The sequence below is a fragment of the Sciurus carolinensis genome, chromosome 5 (assembly GCF_902686445.1).
Source record: "Sciurus carolinensis chromosome 5, mSciCar1.2, whole genome shotgun sequence".
Classification (NCBI taxonomy): domain Eukaryota; kingdom Metazoa; phylum Chordata; class Mammalia; order Rodentia; family Sciuridae; genus Sciurus; species Sciurus carolinensis.
The window spans coordinates 120,288,759-120,308,430 of record NC_062217.1 but is presented as its reverse complement, the minus strand read 5'-3'; the positions used below and the strand labels follow the sequence as shown (position 1 = coordinate 120,308,430).

The 19,672-nt window shown below is 39.9% G+C and overlaps 1 protein-coding gene and 1 pseudogene across 1 annotated transcript in view; both read left to right on the top strand.

Annotated features, from left to right (window-relative positions):
- The first annotated feature begins 10,483 nt into the window (after positions 1-10,483).
- On the top strand, positions 10,484-10,580 carry LOC124985982 (uncharacterized; annotated as a pseudogene).
- Positions 10,581-15,574: 4,994 nt separating this feature from the next.
- Slc25a16 (solute carrier family 25 member 16) overlaps positions 15,575-19,672 on the top strand; it is a 42,077-nt gene continuing 37,979 nt past the window's right edge. Inside the window, 1 exon segment of the mRNA XM_047553825.1 lies at positions 15,575-15,823. Coding sequence (XP_047409781.1) covers positions 15,703-15,823 — 121 coding nt within the window. The 5' untranslated portion in view covers positions 15,575-15,702.

The window sequence follows — 19,672 nt, the reverse complement described above, 5'->3', positions numbered from 1 at the left end:
CAATTCCCAGTAATGGGATTTAAAAATAATTTTTTTTCAAATTGTGAGACAAACTACACTGTTAATAAACATGGCTTCAGTTGTAACTTCAAAGCCTCAATTTCCCAGAATGGCCTCAAACTTACAATCTTTCTGCTTTAGCCTCTTGAATAACTGGAACTATAGGTATGCATCACTGGATTCAGCTAACAATATACAATTTTGATACCATTTATTAGTATCACATGTGATAATGTTTTACATCCCCAATTACCTGAAAGCTCTCAAGCACAACTCAAGATTTTCTATGTAAGCTGGTGGTTCAATTCCTTGTACTAAAAAGTTTTAAAAAAGGGTGGAATATAGGTCAGTGGTTGAGCATCCCAGGTTCAATCTCCAGTACAGTCAAAAAACATAAAAAACAAAAAACTTCTACTTTGATGATATCTTATCTTTTAGAGGGTCTCATGCTATATAATGCCCTGAATAAATGTTGCTAACAAATACACCAAAACATTTAAATAATATTACCTAAGTAATTTTTAATTTCTGAATAACAAACACTAAGTACCTACATTCAGTGTTATTATTATTTTCTTTGCAGTGCTGGGGATTGAACGCAGGGCTTTGTGCATTTGAGGCAAGCACTGTACCAACTGAACTACATTCCCAGCCCTATTCAGTATTATTATTGTTGGGAATGTAAAATAATAATAGTGTGGATGAATGCCATGGTTTTGACTTTTTTGGGGGGGGGGTTGGAGTGGGGACTGATACCAAGGATTGAATTGAGGGGCACTCAACTACTAAGCCACATCCCCCGTCCCTTTTTAAAAAAAATTTGTTTCGAGACAGAATCTCATTGAATTGCTTAGTGCCTTGCTTTTGCTGAGGCTGGCTTTGAACTCACAATTCTCCTTCCTCAGTCTCCTGAGCCACTGCATGTAGCGTATGAATGCCATTTTTTACTTTAACCTACACTGTTAATAAACGTGGCTTCAGGGGAGATCCAAGATGGTGGACTAGAGGGAGGCTGTGTTCCTTGTTGCTCCATAACTCCGGTTTCAAGCAGAGGATATCTGTTTCTCTGTGAGGCACTTTTTGCTGCTTATTGATTCCCTGGTGTTTACCCCATTTGTCTGCTGTGATGACCTGCTGTCTGCCAGCATATTGATGCCTTTTTTGAGTGCAGATTGCTCACTGTCAGGTGCCTATCATCCACCATTTGCCTGCCTCTCGCCTGTCCATCGCCTGCCTTACACCTATCCATCACCCACCGCACGAGGTTCACCTCCCTATCGTCTAACAACAGTCAGCAAGCTGATCACCAACCGCCAGTGGAGCACCAGCTGCCTACTGTTGCCTGGAAGTTCACTGTTATAGTACCTGCAGGTTTGATTACATGAGGTTGCCGCCATTTTGAGACAACAGCCAGGCCCTGTAGGACCCCTGGCCCGACTAACTGAGCCCTGTCTCCAGAATCCCTCAGCCCAACCAATCAGTCCCTGCCTCTAGGCCCCTCACATGGACTAACTGCTCCCTGCCGCCAGGACCCCCAGACCAACTGACTGCACCCTATCACTGGGACCCCAGAACAACTGATTTGCACCTGGCCTCCAGGATCCCACAACCACACCAAACACACCGGACCTCTAGGACCCCTGCCTGACCAACCGCATCCAACCTCCAGGACCTCCAGCTGACCACTGCCACACCCTGAGCTGCAGCTCCCCATTTGCCAACACATTTCGAAGCCAGAGCGGCCATCTTGGATAATCCTGGAAGCCCTAGCTCTGATCTTTACGTGGGGCAAATCCCATCCTGAGATGCCTTGACTGGAGACTTGAAGCTCATTGTCAGGTACCTATCATGCTTCAGGCTACTGAACACTGGGGGGTTTCATTACTATATGACTATTATACTGTAGATTTTCTTTTTTCTCCTTATAGAAAAAATGTAAGTTTTTATTTCTTTACTTTTCTTGCTCTATTTTCCTTTTGTTTACCTGTTCCCTCAGAGTCTCTTTCTCCCTTTTTGGCATGCTAACATCCAATTTCTTTTGATTACACTCGCACCCTTTCTATTATCTAGAACTTCTGTATAATCTTTTTTTTTTTTTTTTTTGGGGGGGGGGTGCTGGGGATCGAACCCAGGGCCTTGTGCTTACAAGTCAAGCACTCTACCGACTGAGCTATCTCCCCAGCCCCTATTTCTGTATAATCTTTTCTTATCCCATTAACAGCCACATTCTACATCCCTCTGCATCCTCTTTGTCCTCCATTAGAAATTGCAGACCTTATTGCAAATCTGTTTGTTTTACCGAAGATAATATTTGAACTCATTCTGTTTATTATGACAATTTTGTTATTGTCCTCATAGGGGCTATTTGGTTTAGGATTGCGTAGTGTCTGAATTGGGCACTGCTAATATTGATCTCCCCTTAAAGAAAGGGTTTTGGAAACCTATAGGGCCACTATAAGCTTATAGGGGGAAATCTGTAATACCCCAGATCTGCACTGCTAGAGGGGAAGATACATGAACAACATGAAAAAAGAAGGGAAGAAAATGATCCAAACAAATCTAGATTCTATATTAATAGAATCCAATGACAGTATGGTAGAAGAAATGTCAGAAAAGGACTTCAGATTATACATGATTAAGATGATTCATGAAGCAAAGAATGAGATAAGAGAGCAAATGCAGGCAATGAATGATAATACCAATAAGCTGAAAGAGCACCTGCAGGAAGCAAAAGATCATTTCAACAAAGAGATAGAGATTCTCAAAAAAAAACCAAACGGAAATCCTTGAAATGAAGGAGACAATAAACCAAATAAAAAACTCAATGGAAATCATCACCAAAAGACTAGAAAACTTGGAAGACAGAACCTCAGACAATGAAGACAAAATATTTAATCTTGAAAATAAAGTTGCCCAAACAGAGAAGATGGTAAGAAATCATGAAAAGACCCTCCAAGAACTATGGGACATCATGAAAAGACCAAATTTAAGAATTATTGGGATTGAGGAAGGAACAGAGATACAAACCAAAGGAATGAACAACCTATTCAATGAAATAATATCAGAAAATTTCCCAAGCCTGAAGAATGAAATGGAAAATCAAATACAAGAGGCTTACAGAACACCAAATGCACAAAATCACAACAGATCCACACCAAGACACGTGATAACGAAAATGCCTATCATTCAAAATAAAGATCGGATTTTGAAGGCTGCGAGAGAAAAGCATCAGATTACATATAGGGGGAGACCGATACAGATAGCAGTAGACTTCTCAACGCAGACTCTAAGAGCTAGAAGGGCCTGGAACAGCATATTTCAAACTCTGAAAGAACATGGTTGCCAACCAAGAATCCTATACCCAGCAAAACTAACATTCAGATTTAAAGATGAAATAAAATCCTTCCATGATAAACAAAAGTTAAAAGAATTTACAAATAGGAAGCCTGCACTACAGAATGTTCTCAACAAAATATTCCATGAGGAGGAAATGAAAAACAACAATGGAGGTCAGCAAATGGAGGAACTACCTTAGAGAAAAACCACTCAAAGGAGAAACCAAGCCAACTTAAAAACCAAAAATAAGCCAAATGACTGGGAATACAAATCATATTTCAATAATAACTCTGAATGTTAATGGCCTAAACTCATCAATCATAAGACATAGACTGGGGCTGGGGAGATAGCTAAGTTGGTAGAGTGCTTGCCTTACAAGCACAAGGCCCTGGGTTCGATCCCCAGCACCCAAAAAAAAAAAAAAAAAAAAAGACATAAACTGACAGAATGGATTAAAAAGAAAGACCCAACAATATGCTGCCTGCAAGAGACTCATCTCATAGAAAAACACATCCACAGACTAAAAGTGAAAGGAAGGGAAAAAACCTACCACACACACGGACTCAGTAAAAAAGCAGGGGTTTCCATCCTTATATCAAATAAAGTGGACTTCAAGCCAAAGTTATTTAGAAGGGATAAAGAAGGACATTTCATACTGCTTAAGGGAACCATAAATCAGGAAGACATAATGATCGGAAATATTTATGCCCCAAACAATGGTGCATCCCTGTACCTCAAACAAATCCTTCTCATCTCCAGGAATCACATAGACCACAACACAATAATTGTGGGTCACTTTAATACACCGCTGTCACCACTAGATAGATCTTCCAAACAGAAACCGAACAAGGAAAACATAGAACTCAATAACACAATCAATAACCTAGACTTAATAGACATATATAGAATATTGCATCCATGAACGGGTGGTTCACTTTCTTTTCAGCAGCACATGGAACCTTCTTAAAAATAGACCATATGTTATGGCACAAAGCAGCCATTAGGAAATGCAAAAAAATAGAGATACTGCCTTGTGTTCTATCAGATCATAATGGAATGAGAATAGAAATCAATGACAAAATAAAAAACAGAAATTACTTCAACACCTGGAGACTACATTATATGCTATTGACTGAAACATGGGTAACAGAAAACATCAGGGAAGAGATAAAAAATTCTTAGAGGTCAATGAGAATGACAATACAACATATCAGAATCTCTGGGACACTATGGAAGCGATACTAAGAGGAAAATTCATTGCATGGAGTGCATTCCAGAAAAGAATGAAAAGTCAACAACTAAATGACCTAACATTACAGCTCAAAGCCCTAGAAAGAGAAGAACAGAATAACAGCAAAAGTAGTAGAAGACAGGAAATAATTAAAATCAGAGCTGAAATCAATGAAATGGAAACAAAAGAAACTATTCAAAAAATTGACAAAACAAAAAGTTGGTTCTTTGAGAAAGTAAACAAAATAGACAAACCCTTAGCCACACTAACAAAGAGGAGAGAGAAAACTCAAATTACTAAAATTCGTGACGAAAAAGGAAATATCACGACAGACACCACTGAGATACAGAACATAATTAGAAGCTACTTTGAAAATCTGTATTCCAACAAAATAGAAACTACCGAGGACATCGACAAATTTCTAGAGACATATGCTCCTCCCAAGCTGAACCAGGAGGACATACACAATTTAAACAGATCAATATCAAGCAATGAAATAGAAGAAGCCATTAAAAACCTACCATTGAAGAAAAGCCCAGGACCAGACGGATTCTCAGCCGCGTTCTACAAGACCTTCAAAGAAGAACTCGTTCCAATACTTCTCAAAGTATTCCAGGAAATACAAAAAGAGGGTACTCTACCAAACTCATTCTATGAAGCTAATATCACCCTCATACCCAAACCAGGAAAAGACATATCAAGGAAAGAACATTTTAGACCAATATGCTTGATGAATATAGATGCAAAGATCCTTAACAAAATATTGGCAATCCGTATCCAAAAACATATTAAGAAAATGTGCACCACGATCAAGTGGGATTCATCCCAGGAATGCAAGGATGGTTTAACATCCGTAAATCAATAAATGTAATCCATCATGTCAACAGACTTAAGGATAAGAATCATATGGTTATTTCAATTGACACAGAAAAAGCGTTCGACAAAATACAACACCCCTTCATGTTCAAAACACTAGAAAAAATAGGGATAGTAGGAACATACCTGATCATTGTAAGGGCTATTTATGCTAAGCCCATGGGCAACATCATTCTTTTTTTTTTTTTTTTGGGGGGGGTGGGGTTGCTGGGGATTGAACCCAGGGCCTGGCGCTTGCAAGGCATGCACTCTACCGACTGAACTATCTTCCCAGCCCCTCCAACATCATTCTTAATGGAGAAAAACTGAAACCATTCCCTTTAAAATCGGGAACAAGACAGGGATGTCCTCTTTCACCACTTCTATTCAACATTGTCCTCGAAATTCTAGCCAGAGCAATTAGGCAGACTAAAGAAATTAAAGGGATATGAGCAGGAAAAGAGGAACTTAAGCTGTCACTATTTGCTGATGACATGATTCTATATTTAGAGGATCCAAAAATCTCCTGCAGAAAACTTCTAGACCTCATCAATGAATTCAGCAAAATAGCAGGATATAAAATCAACACACATAAATCTAACGTATTTTTAAACACAAGCGATGAAACAGCTGAAAGGGAAATGAGGAAAAGAACTCCATTTGCAATAGCCTCAAAAAAAAAAAAACAAAAAAAAACTTGGCTATCAATCTAACCAAAGAGGTAAAAGATCTCTACAACAAAAATTACAAAACATTGAAGAAAGAAATTGAGGAAGACCTTAGAAGATGGAAAGATCTCCCATGTTCTTGGATAGGCAGAATTAATATTGTCAAAATGGCCATACTACCAAAAGTGCTATACAAATTCAATGCAATTCCAATTAAAATCCCAATGATGTACCTTACAGAAATAGAGCAAGCAATCATGAAATTCATCTGGAAGAATAAGAAACCCAGAATAGCTAAAACAATCCTTAGCAGGAAGAATGAAGCAGGGGGTATCGCAATACCAGAAGTTCAACTATACTACAAAGCAATAGTAACAAAAATGGCATGGTATTGGCACCAAAATAGACAGGTAGATCAATGGTACTGAATAGCAGACATGGACACAAACCCAAATAAATACAATTTTCTCATACTAGACAAAGGTGCCAAAAATATGCAATGGAGAAAAGATAGCCTCTTCAACAAATGGTGCTGGGAAAACTGGAAATTTATATGCAACAGAATGAAATTAAACCCCTATCTCTCACCCTGCACAAAAATCAACTCACAATGGATCAGGGACCTTGAAATCAGAGCAAAGACCTTGCATGTTATAGAAGAAAAAGTAGGTCCAAATCTTCACCTTGTTGACTGAGGATCAGACTTCCTTAACAGGACTCCCATAACACAAGAAATAAAAGCCAGAATCAATAACTGGGATAGATTCAAACTAAATAGCTTTCTCTCAGCAAAGGAAACTATCAGCAATGTGAAGAGAGAGCCTACTGAGTGGGAGAAAATCTTTGCCACTCATACTTCAGATAGAGCACTAATTTCCAGAATCTATAAAGAACTCCAAAAACTCTACACCAAGAATACAAATAACCCAATCAACAAATGGGCTATGGATATGAACAGATGCTTCCCAAAAGAAGATATACAAGCAATCAACAAACACATGAAAAAATGTTCACCATCTTTAGTAATAAGAGAAATGCAAATCAAAACTACACTAAGATTCCATCTCACCCCAATTAGAATGGTGATTATCAAGAATACAAGCAACAATAGGTGTTGGACAGGATGTGGGGAAAAACGTACACTCATACACTGCTGGTGGGGATGCAAATTAGTGCAGCCACTCTGGAAAGCAGTGTGGAGATTCCTTAGAAAACTTGGAATGGATCCAGCATTTGACCCAGCTATCCCACTCCTTGGTCTACACCCAAAGGTCTTAAAATCAACATACTATAAGAATACAGCCACATCAATGTTCATCGCTACTCAATTCACAATAGCCATACTGTGGAACCAATCTAGATGTCCTTCAATAGATGAATGGATAAAGAAACTCTAATATATATATAAAGAATGGAATATTACTCTGCTATAAAGAATGATAAAATTATGGCATTTGCAGGCAAATGGATGAAATTGGAGAATATCATGTTGAGTGAGATAAGCCAATCTCAATAATCCAAAAGGTGAATGATCTCACTGGTAAGTGGATGATGACACATAATGGGAGTAGGAGGGGTGCAAGAATGGAGGAAGGAGGTCCTGACAGTGGGAAAAGAGGGTTGGGAGGGGTGGAGGGAAGGAAAATATAACACAATGATTCAAACATCATTACCCTATGTAAATGTATGATTACGCAAATGGTATGCTGTTACTCCATGTACAAACAGAAACAACATGTATCCCATTTGTTTACAATAAAAAAAAATAAATTAAAAAAAAAAAAAAACATGGCTTCAGTTGCAACTTCAAAGCCTCAAACTTCCAAATCTGTCTCTTACTGAGGCTTATTTCTGCGATCCAGAAAGACTGGGACTGAGAAATAGCTCAGTGGCAGAGCACCTGCCTAGCAAGCCTCACTTCCCAGCACAGCAAAACAAAAACAAAAACAAAACAAAACAAAACCACTATCAGATTGTTTCAGTTTTAACTGATGCCTCACTCATAGAAATTTCCCCCTGCATAGGCTTTTTTTTGACGGGGTACTGGGGATTGAACCTGCGGCGCTTAACTACTAAGCAACATCCCCAGCCCTTTTTTATTTTGAGATAGGGTCTCCTAGGTTACTTAGCGCCCCCCTGAATTGCTGAGTTACTGGGATTTCTATGGGCCTTTAAACTCACCATTTATAGTATGACACATTGCAGGATGCTGTGGTGCATGCCTGCACAGAGGCAAGTGTGTAGTCCCAGCTACTCAAGAGACTGACCTGGGAGGATCCATTGTGGCCACACCTGCAATCCCAGCAGCACCAGGAAAAAAAAAAAAAAAAAAAAAAAAGATTTATCTTTGCAAAGGTGTGTGCGTCCAGGATTAAGTTTTTATTCACCATTATGTCCTGTACAAGAGATACCTATTGGGGGGAGGGTAAGGAAGATTAGAAGTACTTTGGATTAACGAAGGGGAAGGAAGCATAAAGAGGGGGGATGGGAATAGAAAAGATGGTAGAATGAATTGGACATTACTTTCCTATGTGCATATATAAATACGCAACCAATGTAATTCCACATCGTGTACAACCAGCAGAATGGGAAATTATACTCCTTATATGTATAAAATGTCAAAATATATTCTTCTGAGGCTGGGGTTTGGCTCAAGTGGTAGAATGCTTGCCTGGCACATGCCCAGCACTGGGTTCCATTCTCAGCACCACGTATAAATAAATAAAATAGAGGTCCATTGCAAACTAAAAAAAAATTTTTTTTTAAATATATACATTCTTCTCTCATGTATAACTAATAAAAACAAACTTTAAAAAATACTTAGTGAGACCTGGGGTAGGTGAGTGGTAGGGAATATTCCATGCATGATTGAAGCCTTGGGTTTGATCCCTAGCACCCCCATAAAGAGAAGTCAAGAAATACCTATTGAGCAAAATGCATGATAAACAAAGATTTCAAGTTTTTTGAGATGATGCAGTCCTTTTTTTTTTTTTTTTTTTTTTTTTTGGTACTGGAGATTGGAGTATTTTACCTCTGAGCCACTTTCCCTTTTTTTTTTTTTTGTTTTTGTTTTATTTTTGAGACAGGGTATTACTAAATTGTTTAAGTTCTCCTTAATGTGCTGAGACTGACCTTGATCTTGGATCTCCTTCCCTCAGCATCCCCAACCACTGGGATTACAGATCTGTACTACCAAGCCTGAAGCATTAATATTTAAGTATATTTATCATTATTTATTACTTAGTTGCAAATAACACATGGACAAAACAGATAATCCCTGTCTTTGTGGGGCATACATGCAGTTGGGGGAAAATTGACAATAAAAACATTATATATACATATAAAAGTGTATATTACAAATTACATATATACATTTTTATATGTATATATGTTTATATATTGTTATATATAAATATAGCATGTGCTTATATATAACACATACTATATATTATATGTGTGTACTTATATATAAATTACTGATAAGTGCTATAAAAATTAAAGCAGCAATAAGTGTGAATTGTGATAGCAATGAGAGATAAATGAGTGATAATTTTAAATATCACACCTAGGAAAGGCCTTCATGAGAAGGTGACATTTGTATATTTCTGTAAAGTCTTTTTTTTTTTTTTTTAAATGCGGTGCTGGGGATTGAACCCAGAGCTTTGTGCATGTCAAGCAAGCACTCTACCAGCTGAGCTATATCCCCAGCCTGTGGAAAGTCTTCAAACAGCAAAGAAAGAGGAAATTACATGAAATTTCTAGGGGAAAACGTGTTCAGGCAGAAAGAGCAATATGTGTAAAGGTCCTGTGTGGAGACTGCTTGGTGTTTATGAAGGACAACAAAGAAGCTGGGGTGACTGAAGGGAGTCACAGTTTTTGAGATCAGAGATATGGTAGGAATTCACTAGGTCATTTTAAGAATTTGAGGTTTCTCTGTGGGTTTAAGATGAGAGCTCACAATACTTGTTTTATGTTTTAAAGGATGACTTGTGCTATGCTAAGAAAAGACAGCAGAGGGCAATAAAAACCAGGGAGACTAAGGAATTAAAGTTTTTGGACTGAGAATAGAATTGCTATTTACTGATAAGTAGGAAGGCTGTAGGAATAGTGTGTTTGGGAAAGAAGATCAGGAATTTAATTTTGAATATGATAAATTGATGCCAGTTACATGTACAAATGGAGATGTTGAGAGGCATGGGGATCCACACCATAGTTCCAGCTATTACTAGGTTGAGGAAGGGAGATCACTTGAGCTCAGGAATTGAAGACCAGATTGGGCAACGCAATGAGACCCCATCACAAAAAAAAAAAAAAGAAAAAAAAAAAATGAAACCACACAATTTGGGGAGTTGGATGAGAAGTGGAGAATATTTAAAATCATGAGATTGACTGTTTGCTTTAGCACATGTACTAAATTTGGAAAGATACAGAGATTAGCATGGCCTCTGAGCAAGGATGACATGCAAATTAGTGAAGCAATCCATAGTTTTAAAAAAGAAAAAAATTATGTTTGTGTGAGGTCATCGAGAGTGAGTTTCCTTTTTTCTTTTTTATATAGACAAGACACACAGACTGAATTCTGAGACACTAGAATATCTGCAGTTTGGGGAGTTTAGGAGTAATCAGCTGAGTAGATGAAGAGGAAATAATTGGATGTGTAAATCACTAGAGTTGTTGCTGCAAGTTCTTTCCTTGTCCCCCATGCCAATCCAATAAGGAGGACAGGGTTTTGAGATAAGGGAAAAAAAGGTTTATTACTTTGCTAGCAAAGGAGAGACATAGGGAATTCTTGTCCTAAGGGCTATGATTCTGCCCATCAACAGGAACAGGGGTCTTTTAAAGAGGTGATTCAACAGCTACATTTCACATATTTTCTCTTGGAGTAGCAATTCATTTGTTAATTTGGGAGACAGTTGTTTCTGAGATCTTCTGCTGCCCTCCCCAAAGTCTGGATTACTTGTTCCTATGGTAAGTGTGAATTCAAGGACAGATAACTCTGCCTAAAATGGGGAAGAAAGGTAATCCTGTTTCCCCTGAGATTAGGAGGGGGAAAGATATGGGAGGAGCAGGGAGAGGAAGAGAAAGAAATATGTCCATTATAAAAATAAATATTTTTATAAGCAGGGGCTGGGATTGTGGCTAGGTGGTAGTGCACTTGCCTAGCATAGTGAGGCACTGGGTTCGCTCCTTAGTGAAAGCACCCAAAACCACTCCGGACACGGGAACTCATGCAAGAGATTTTATTAAGCTGACTGACAGAGTGTCTGTTCTCAGGGTGAGAGAGAGAGTATGAGTGAGAGTGAGTGAGTGAGAGAGAGAGAGAGAGAGAGAGAGAGAGAGAAAACAAGTGAGAGGAGGAGAGAAAAAGAAAAAGAGAGTGAGAGTAAGAGTAAAGAGGAGAGAGAGAAATAGAGAAAGAATGTCAGTGGAGCTAATCTTAAGTAGTGGAATTTCCCGGGCTAATAACAAAGGACCAATGACTGGCAAGCAGGTTTGCTGACTAACAATCTGGGCCAATGACTGACTAGGAAGTTCGTGGGTTAGGAATCTAGGTTGTAAAATGGTGTTGGGGAGGGAGAATAATGGTGGTAGCAAAATAGCAGATCTGATGCCATATTCCTCCCTTTTTGTTTTTTATAGGTACTGGGAGTGGGACGATGGTCTTTCTTCTGTAGCTTCTTCCTGCAGGTTAGGGGTGAAGAGTCTCATTCTGCCAGTAGAGGGAAGGCTGGACCAGGTCGAACACAATGGCAATGAGATTGAAGAAAACACTCAAGTGCTAGCACCAAATCCAGTTGAAGAGATAGAGGGTGCGGTAGAAGCAGCCAAAAGGAGGTGTTCAGGTTTGCAGGAAGAACAAAGATCAGGTTTAGTGAGCAAGAAAGAGAAAGCTTGAAGATAAGGAATCCCTTTCTGTCTGCCCACTTGCTCACAGAAGTTGTATGTCATCACATGGTCATTTTGTATTGATTATCTAAAGGATAAGTTTTGGTGGTTTTAGGCTGGGGTCAGGTAAAGGGGTTTAAGATTATCTAGTAGACACCCCAGCAGTGAATCTGCTGGAATAGAGGACCCAGATCCCATGGTGGAGACTGATACAGCCGAGTCTCTGAGGCGTCCCGAGGTCACAAACTAGTTAGCTGGAGATGAGAAGACAGTACAATGATGGGGTTCGTCACCCAACCATCAGTGTGTGCCAGGCAAAAGCCAAGAGAGTTGAGGACCTGACATCGGGATTTCCGAGATAGCAAGCGAAGAGAATCTCCACCATAAAGATTGGGGACCCACCCGTCAGATAAGGTCAACTAAGGGGGCCAGCTACTACTGTAAAAATTGTGGCTGGGGGAACCCCCACTCCTCAACCACCTGAAGGGCACCAGACTATCAGTGATCACAACTCAGGTGAGGGGTGTTTAAGTCGACCTAGGGGAAAACTCACCAATCTGAAGCTGGTGTCTGGATGTTCAGGAGAGTCCAGGCAAATGAAAGGTGAGACCAGCATCTTGGGGACTGGGATGAAAGATGGGACTCCATTCACCTAAGTGGCAGTAGAAGAACCCATCCAAATCACAGCAATAGTGAAAGCACCCAGAACCACTCCGGACGAGGGAACTCACACAAGAGATTTCATTAGGCAGATGAACAGTGTCTGCTCTGAAGAGAGAGAGAGAGAGAGAGAGAGAGAGAGAGAGAGAAACATGAAAGAGTGAGAGTAAGGGAGGAGAGAGAGAAGAAGAATGGCGGTGGAGCTACTTTTTTTTTTTAATTAAATCTTTTTTTATTTTTAGAGACACGTTTTGATTCATTGTACACAAATGGGGAACAAATTTTCATTTCTATGGTTTGTGCACAACTTAAGAACAGACTGATCACCACTGAGAAGTCCAATTTGAGAGTCTTTATTAAGCCAGTCGGCTTACTTTCTCACACAATGTCCCAAAAAATGGCTATTGGGTACTTCTTCAAAGTACCCAGAAACCACTCCGGATGCAGGAACTCACACAAGAGATTTTATAAGTGTCAACAGGCAGGGTATCTCCCTGCAGGGTGAGAGGAGAGAAAAATGAGAGAAGGAGAGAGAGTGCAAGGCAGGCGGAGAGAGCATAAAAGTGAGGAGGAAAGGAGTGAAAATGGCAGGGGAGCTATTCTTCTTTTTTTTTTTTTAAATATATTTTTATTATTTGTAGATGAACACAATACATTTATTTTATTTTTATGTGGTGCTGAGGATTGAACCCAGTGCCGCATGCGCGCTAGGCAAGTACTCTACCACTGAGCCAAATCTCCAGCCCAGGGGGCTATTCTTAAGTAGTGGAATTTCACGGGCTAATAACAACAGACCAATGGCTGGCTAGGAAGTTCTCAGGCTAACAATCTGGGTTGTAAAGTTGTGTGGGGAAGGGAGAATAATGGCAACAGCAAAATAGCAGATCTGATGCCAACAGTTCTCATACCAAAAGCACATCAATCATAAGTGTCTGTTGCTATAATTCAAAATTACAAACTAACATCATGAGATCATCAACAGAGGGGGAAGTGGATCAAACTGACCCTTACCTAGGTACAAACTAAAGAATGGTTACTAACATCCACACAATCACTGTTCACGTGGTACATCGTTTAGGAGCAATAGGAATCAAAAGAGAGCAATTTTTTTCTTACATAGGAATTGTCGTTCTGTATTGTTAGACATGTCACACTAAGTAACTGATGATGGGGACAGAGGCGGGGTGTTCCCATGGGAGAAACTTATTTCCCACATAACATGGAGTCTCAGAGCAAAATGGAGTCTGTTTAGTCATTTCCTTTAGAGTCTGGCCTATAACATTCTCATGGAGTCAGATCTGTCAGCCCATCACACCCTGGCCTTTTTAAATTTTTTAAAAAATTGAGACACGGTTTCACCAAGTTACTGAGAGTCTTCCTGAGTTGTTCGGGCTGGTTTTAAACTTGTGATTTTCCTGTCTCAGACTCCAGAGTCTTTGGATTATAGGCCTGTGCCACTGCCCAGGGCAGCAGAGCTTGTTACTGAAAACTCTGTCCTTGTCCCCATGCCAATCCAATAATGAGCACATGGTTTTTGAGAAAAAAGAAAAAGTTGTTTTATTCCTTTGCTACCAAAGTAGAAACAGGAACTCCTGTCCCAGAGGCTGTGATTTGTCCATCAAGGGACTTTTAAACAGGTGACTGACTCAAAGGCTACATTTCACATGTTCTGTCTGGAGTTGTAATTCACTTATTAATTTGGGAGATTGTAATTTCTGAGCTCTTCTGGTGCCATCCCCAAAGTCTGAATTACTTTTCCTGGGGTGGCTGCTCAAGGACAGGTAACTTTGCCTATGCTTGAGAAGAAAGGCAATCCTACTTCCCTAGAGATTAGGGAGGGGGAGAGATTAGGGAGGAGGAAGGAGAGAGGAACATAAAGAAACATGTCCTTTTAAAAATATGTCACAGTGACAGAGCATCAAGGGCTATATTCAAGCATAAAGCGCATCATTGTTACAAAACTAACTTGTTTTAAATAACTAGGGCCCAAAGAAAGAGTAACTTGTGTAGCTATAGAGCTTAGAGCTGAGGGCAGGAGGACAGAGAATGTCCCAGGCTGCCTGAGCCGAGTGGTATGGGTGTATTAGAATCTTAGTGGGGCTTATGGAGGGCAACAACTGAGGTTCAGTGAGGAGCTCTGAAGAGAGCACAGATGTAGTAGTAAACTCAGATATTTGGAAAGAATGAGAAGCTTGAAGATTGGTTCTGGAAAGGATACCATTTTAGAGAGCTCAGAGATAGCTCAATGTGCAGTTACAACTCAGTAGTCAATGGATGGGGAAAATTTTTTTAATTAAAATATTTTTTATTTTTACAAACATACTTTGATTCATTGTACACAAAATGGGGTACAACTTTTCATTTCTATGGTTGTACACAATATAGATTCACACCATTCATGTAATCATACATACATATATATATATATATATATATATATATAGGGTATACTGTTTCATTCTACTGTTTTTCCAATCCCCATACCCTCCCACCCCTTTTTTTCTACATGGATGGGGGAAACTTTCTGAGGTAGTGGATTTTGATGGGACCTTGAATAACTAGCCTTTTCATCTTCTGCCTTGAAAAGCAAAGAAGGCCTGGCATATTCCTGTAATTCCTCCGACTTGAGAGGCTGAGGCAGGAGGATCACAAGTTAGAGGATCACAAGCCTCAGCAATCTAGTTAGACCCTAAGCGACTTAGTGAGACCCTGTCTCAAAATTTAAAATAAAGGCTGAGGGCTGGGGATATGGCTCAAAGGTTAAGCGCTGCTGGATTCAGTACAAAAACAAACAGCAAATCAGGCAGTAGGGGAGGTGGGGTAAGACTCAATGGGGAGACCAGCCCGGTGACTGCCCTCTCCCTAGGCCCCGCCCCACTCCGACCCCTTGGGGCGGTGACCCAGGCCCCGCCTCCCGGCCTACGCCATCAGACGGCGCCGTACCGCCTGAGTCATTCGGCCCCGCCTGCGGGGCGGTGGGCCTCCTGTCAGTGCCCATACCAGCCATGGTCCTGGTCTGTAATTTGTAAGTTGGCAACCAAGGCTCCCGAGGTGACTGTGGTCCTGATGGCTGCGGCGGCGGCCCTGGCAGCGGCCGATCCTGCTCCCGCCATGCCGCAGGCGGCAGGGTCCGGCGGGCCCACCACCCGCCGCGACTTCTATTGGCTGCGCTCCTTCTTGGCCGGAGGTGAGTGGTGTCCACGCCGCAGTCTGCTGGCTGCGGTCGCTGGCAGGTTGGGTGCAAGCGGCCGCATCGATATCCTGGACTCCACCTGCTTCAGTACCCTGCCGTATTTACCCATACCTGCCTGTAATCCCATTCTAGTAATAATCACTTGACTAGTGACAGCCAGGTTTTGGGGAGGGAGTGGGGCCTTGGGCCCTCTGGAAGAGGCTGGAGACGTGGAAGGACTGAGTCAAGCGCCGATTATCCAGAGTTGGATAGCCAGGAAAAAAGATCCTTTTCACGACCCATGCAGGGCACTCCTTTCTTTTTCTAAAGTCCTGGGTGACTGAGTGTGTAATTAGGTTTTACTGTTTACTTAAAGGAAAACAAATATTGGAGGTCAGGTTTTACAGATGACTGGGAAATTTTGCAAATTAGCAAACAGTGTCAAACTACTTGACAAGCTCTTCTATTGATGTTACCATGAGGACCAAACGTTCACATGTCTCAAAGAAATTTCTTCTGCCTTCCCATAGAGATGTTTTAATCTCTTCCTTTGTGTAATTGCTTGTCTGGGTTGTCATCACTTAATTATTTAAAATGGAGGATTTGAAAAATTCTACATTATGAAGATTTTTAGAAATATAGTATCTGTAGTCTGCAATAATAACAATTACATTTTGTTCTCCTGATAAAAAGGGCATTCATTCATTCAGATTGGGAATATTTGTGTGCCAGGTATGTGCCTGCTTTTTGCTTAGTATACATCTAAGAGCAAAAGAAAGATCTTATGCCTTCCAGGAGTTTTTGTTGATTATGGAATTGTAAGGAGGAAGAATAAACCGAATGAAAAGATAATGCATATATTATGTTAGAAGGCGATAAATTCAAAGGGAAGAGGTTAAAAGGAGAGAGGCAAGGTAGTGGAGTGTGCAGTATTTTTTGATACTGGGGATTGAACCCACTGAGCTACCCACCCATTTTATTTTTTATTTTGAGACAAGATCTTGCTAATTTGCTGAGATTGGCCTTGAATTTATGATCCTCCTGCCTCAGCCTCCTGAGTCACTAGGATTAAAGGCGTGTGCCACAATGCCTGGCAGACAAGGCAAAGGTTTCAAAGCCAGAAAGTCTGATCTGCTGCAAGATGTGTGGCTGAAGGCAAGTGGTACTGATTTGGGTAGGAAGTTAGGTAAAGGGAACAGGGAGTAGAAAATGAAGGGATCTTGCAAGCCATTGTAAAATTTCTGATTTTTACTTGGAATTAAATGGGGAAACATTACAGATTTTTTTTTTCTTTTTTGTACTAGTTATTGAACCCAGGGATGCTTAAGCACTGAGCCACATCCTCAACCCTTATTATGTTTTATTTTCAGACAGGGTCTCTCTAAGTTGCTTAAGGCTTCGTTTCTTAGGCCGGCTTTGAACGTGTAATCCTCCTGCTTCAGACTCCTAAGTCACTGATATTACAGCTGTGGGCCACCGTGCTGCTAACATTACAGATTTTGAGCATGAACGTGACAGGCTATGACATGGCTGCTCTGTTGAGAAATATTGTAGGGTGCACATATGGAAGTAAAGAGACCAGTTTGGGAGTTTTTGCAGTAATTTTGGTGATAAATGATGGTGGCTTGGATCAGGATAGTAGCTGTGGAGTTGGCGAGATTATGGATGTTTATAGAACAAATAGGATTTTCTGACAGATTAGAGAGGGGCTGAGAAAAAGTCAAGGGTGAATTGATTTGGCCTGAGCAATAGCAAGGACGTAGCTGTAACTGACTGAAGTCTGTCATTGGAGCATTTTTTGTGGTGGTTGTTGGAAAGAGATCAGAAGTTGTTTTGAACATGTTGCATTTTATGATATGGATCGGTGTTGGACTAGAGTCTTGGGACATATAGATTAGAATTGCAAGCAGGACTCTCATGTACTGCTGGTAGTAGTATAAATTGGTAAAACCACTCTGAAGAACTGGTTGAGCAGTTATCAATGAAGCTGAATATTTGCATGCCACATATCTAAGAGTTCATAAGCATAAACCAACATATAGACTATTTCTGTCCATAGTTTTCATATTCATAATAGCCAAAAACTAAAAGGAATCCAAATTTCTATCAAAGTTAGGATGTATAACTAAAATATGGTATACTCATAAATGAGGGACTATGCAGCACTGAAAATGAATGAATTACTGCCACACTTAACAATATGGTTGAATCTCACAAGCATATACTAAACAGAAGAAGCCAGACAGAAAACTATGCATACTGTGTGATTTTGTTTGTATAATGTTCAGTAATGGTCACAGTTAAATCCGTATTGTTAAAATCAGATGAGTAGTTGATTATCTCTGAGACGGAGGGGCAGATAGTATTTTGGGGAGCATCAGAAAGACTTTTGGGGGTTTAATAATATCCTTTTTGTGTGTGTGTGTGTGTGTGAGTGTGTGTTTTAAAATTTTATCCATTTTTTATGTGGTGCTGAAGATGAAACCCAGTACCTCACATGTGCTAGGCAAGCTCTACCACTAACCTACAATCCCAGCCCAAGTATCCTATCTCTTGATCTGAATTGTCCTTAATGTGAGTTTATTCACTTTGCACTAATTTGTTAGGTGGCATGCTTATTTCTTGCACTTTTCTGTTTGTGTCTTAAATTTTACTACATAAAAATTTAATGAAACAAGAAAGGAATTGGAGACAGCAAGTATAGGAAATACTACAAAGTAATCTTGATTAAGCTGGATAGTAGATTTCTTTAGTATTTTATTTTATTTTTATTTTTTGGTACTGGGAATTAAACCCAGGGTGCTGTCCCACTGAGCTGCATCCCTAGTTGTTTTTATTTTTTATTTTGAACAGGGTCTCACTAAGTTTCCCAAGTTGGCTTTGAACTTGTGATTCTCCTACCTCAGCCTCCTTAGTTGCTGTGATTATAGGCATGTGCCACCATCCCACTTCATAGTATTTTTCCCTTTTTAAAACGTAGGTTAACTAAAGAAAGGTTTATATACAGTAAAATTCACTTTTTTGAGGTACATAGTTAAATTCATCTTGCCAGAGGTATTGTATAATATCCACCATAGTTGAGATATACAATAGTTTTGTCACACCAAAATAGTTCCGTTTCCCTTTGTTTTATTCCCCTCTTGTCACCCTCAACTCCTGACAAGCACTGATCTATTTTCTGTCTGCATAGTCTTTTCTAGAATATTATATAAATGGAATTCTACTGGTTTTTGTCTTAGGATACTGGGCATAGTGGTGCAAACCTGAAATCCCAAATACTCAGGAAGCTAAGACAAAAAGATTGAAACTCCAAGGCCATCCTGGGCAATTAAGGGAGAGCCTGTCCCAAAAAAAGTTGGGGCACTAGGGATGTAACTTGGAGGTAGACCACTTGCTTAGCATGCATGAAGCCCTGGGTTCAATCCTCAGTACCACCCAAAAATTTTAAAAAAAGTTTTTTTCCTTTTGGGTATGCCTTTCTTTTTTGAAGATTTACCCATGTTGTATGTATTAAAAGTATGTCCCCCCTCCACCGCTTTTTTTTCTTCTGTCTCCACTGTGGATCAAATCCAGGGCCTCACATGTCAGGCAAGGACTTTACCACTGAGTTATACCTCTATCCCTGTTTTCCTCCTATCTATCTATCTATTTCTCTCTCTCTCTCTCTCTATCTATCTATAATGGGGATCAAACCCTGGACATACTATTATTAAGCAACATCTCTAGCCATTTTAAATTTTAAAAAATTAAATATTTTTATTTTTATTTATGTTTTTGTTTTTGCTGTACTGAGTATTGAACCCAGGGAAATTATATCTACCACTGAGCTATATCTCTAGCCCTTTGTATTTTTTATTTTAAGAT